This window comes from Sinocyclocheilus grahami, unplaced genomic scaffold, assembly GCF_001515645.1.
Source record: "Sinocyclocheilus grahami isolate Dianchi unplaced genomic scaffold, SAMN03320097.WGS_v1.1 scaffold994.1, whole genome shotgun sequence".
NCBI lineage: Eukaryota > Metazoa > Chordata > Actinopteri > Cypriniformes > Cyprinidae > Sinocyclocheilus > Sinocyclocheilus grahami.
In genome coordinates, this window is record NW_015506173.1 from 438990 (window position 1) to 439583 (window position 594).

The 594-nt window shown below is 47.5% G+C and overlaps 1 protein-coding gene across 1 annotated transcript; it reads left to right on the plus strand.

Annotated features, from left to right (window-relative positions):
• Positions 1–34: 34 nt before the first annotated feature.
• LOC107565331 (metacaspase-1-like) lies at positions 35–591 on the plus strand (the record flags this gene model as incomplete). The annotated part of the gene is made up of 2 exons (XM_016250550.1): positions 35–217; positions 318–591. Coding segments are annotated over exons 1-2 (426 nt in total), but the record flags the coding sequence as incomplete, so codon positions are not given.
• Positions 592–594: the final 3 nt, after the last annotated feature.

The window sequence follows — 594 nt, forward strand, 5'->3', positions numbered from 1 at the left end:
ACTTTTATTATATATGGCAGGCTTTACAGTGTTAACCGTTCAATTTTGCATGCAGTAATGAGGGAATGGAGGAACCAGACCAAGAACCCGCCCAGGGACTTGCAAACGAACCACGAGATGATGCTCCTCATCATCGAAGGGAATGGCATAATCATGATTCTCCTTTTAATGGACAAGAACCTCACCAATGGCACAGGGAACCCCAGAATCGGTTTTTGTAAGCTCAAATAATCAAATCATTAGTCAACACGAAATCAAAATGGTCTTTCTTCCTGGATAAAGCTGTTTCTTTACTCAATCTCACAATTTATCCTCAGACCGTTTCACCAGAAGGACAACATGACTTGGTTCGAACCACCTGAGCGCCAGTTCTTCCGTCCGCCCTTGATTCCTCATCCACCGCAGGGCATGAGACCCTGTTTTCCCAACCAGAGCGTCAGAGGATTCCACTTCGGACATTATCCACCTCCGCTTCCCTCCTACAGTTTCGGCGAACCATACCACAATCCACACGCGCCTCCAGAGGGATTCACGAGACCTCCAGGGCCTCACCGAAAACTTCGACATAGACACAGGAAAGGTCCGAAAGATAGG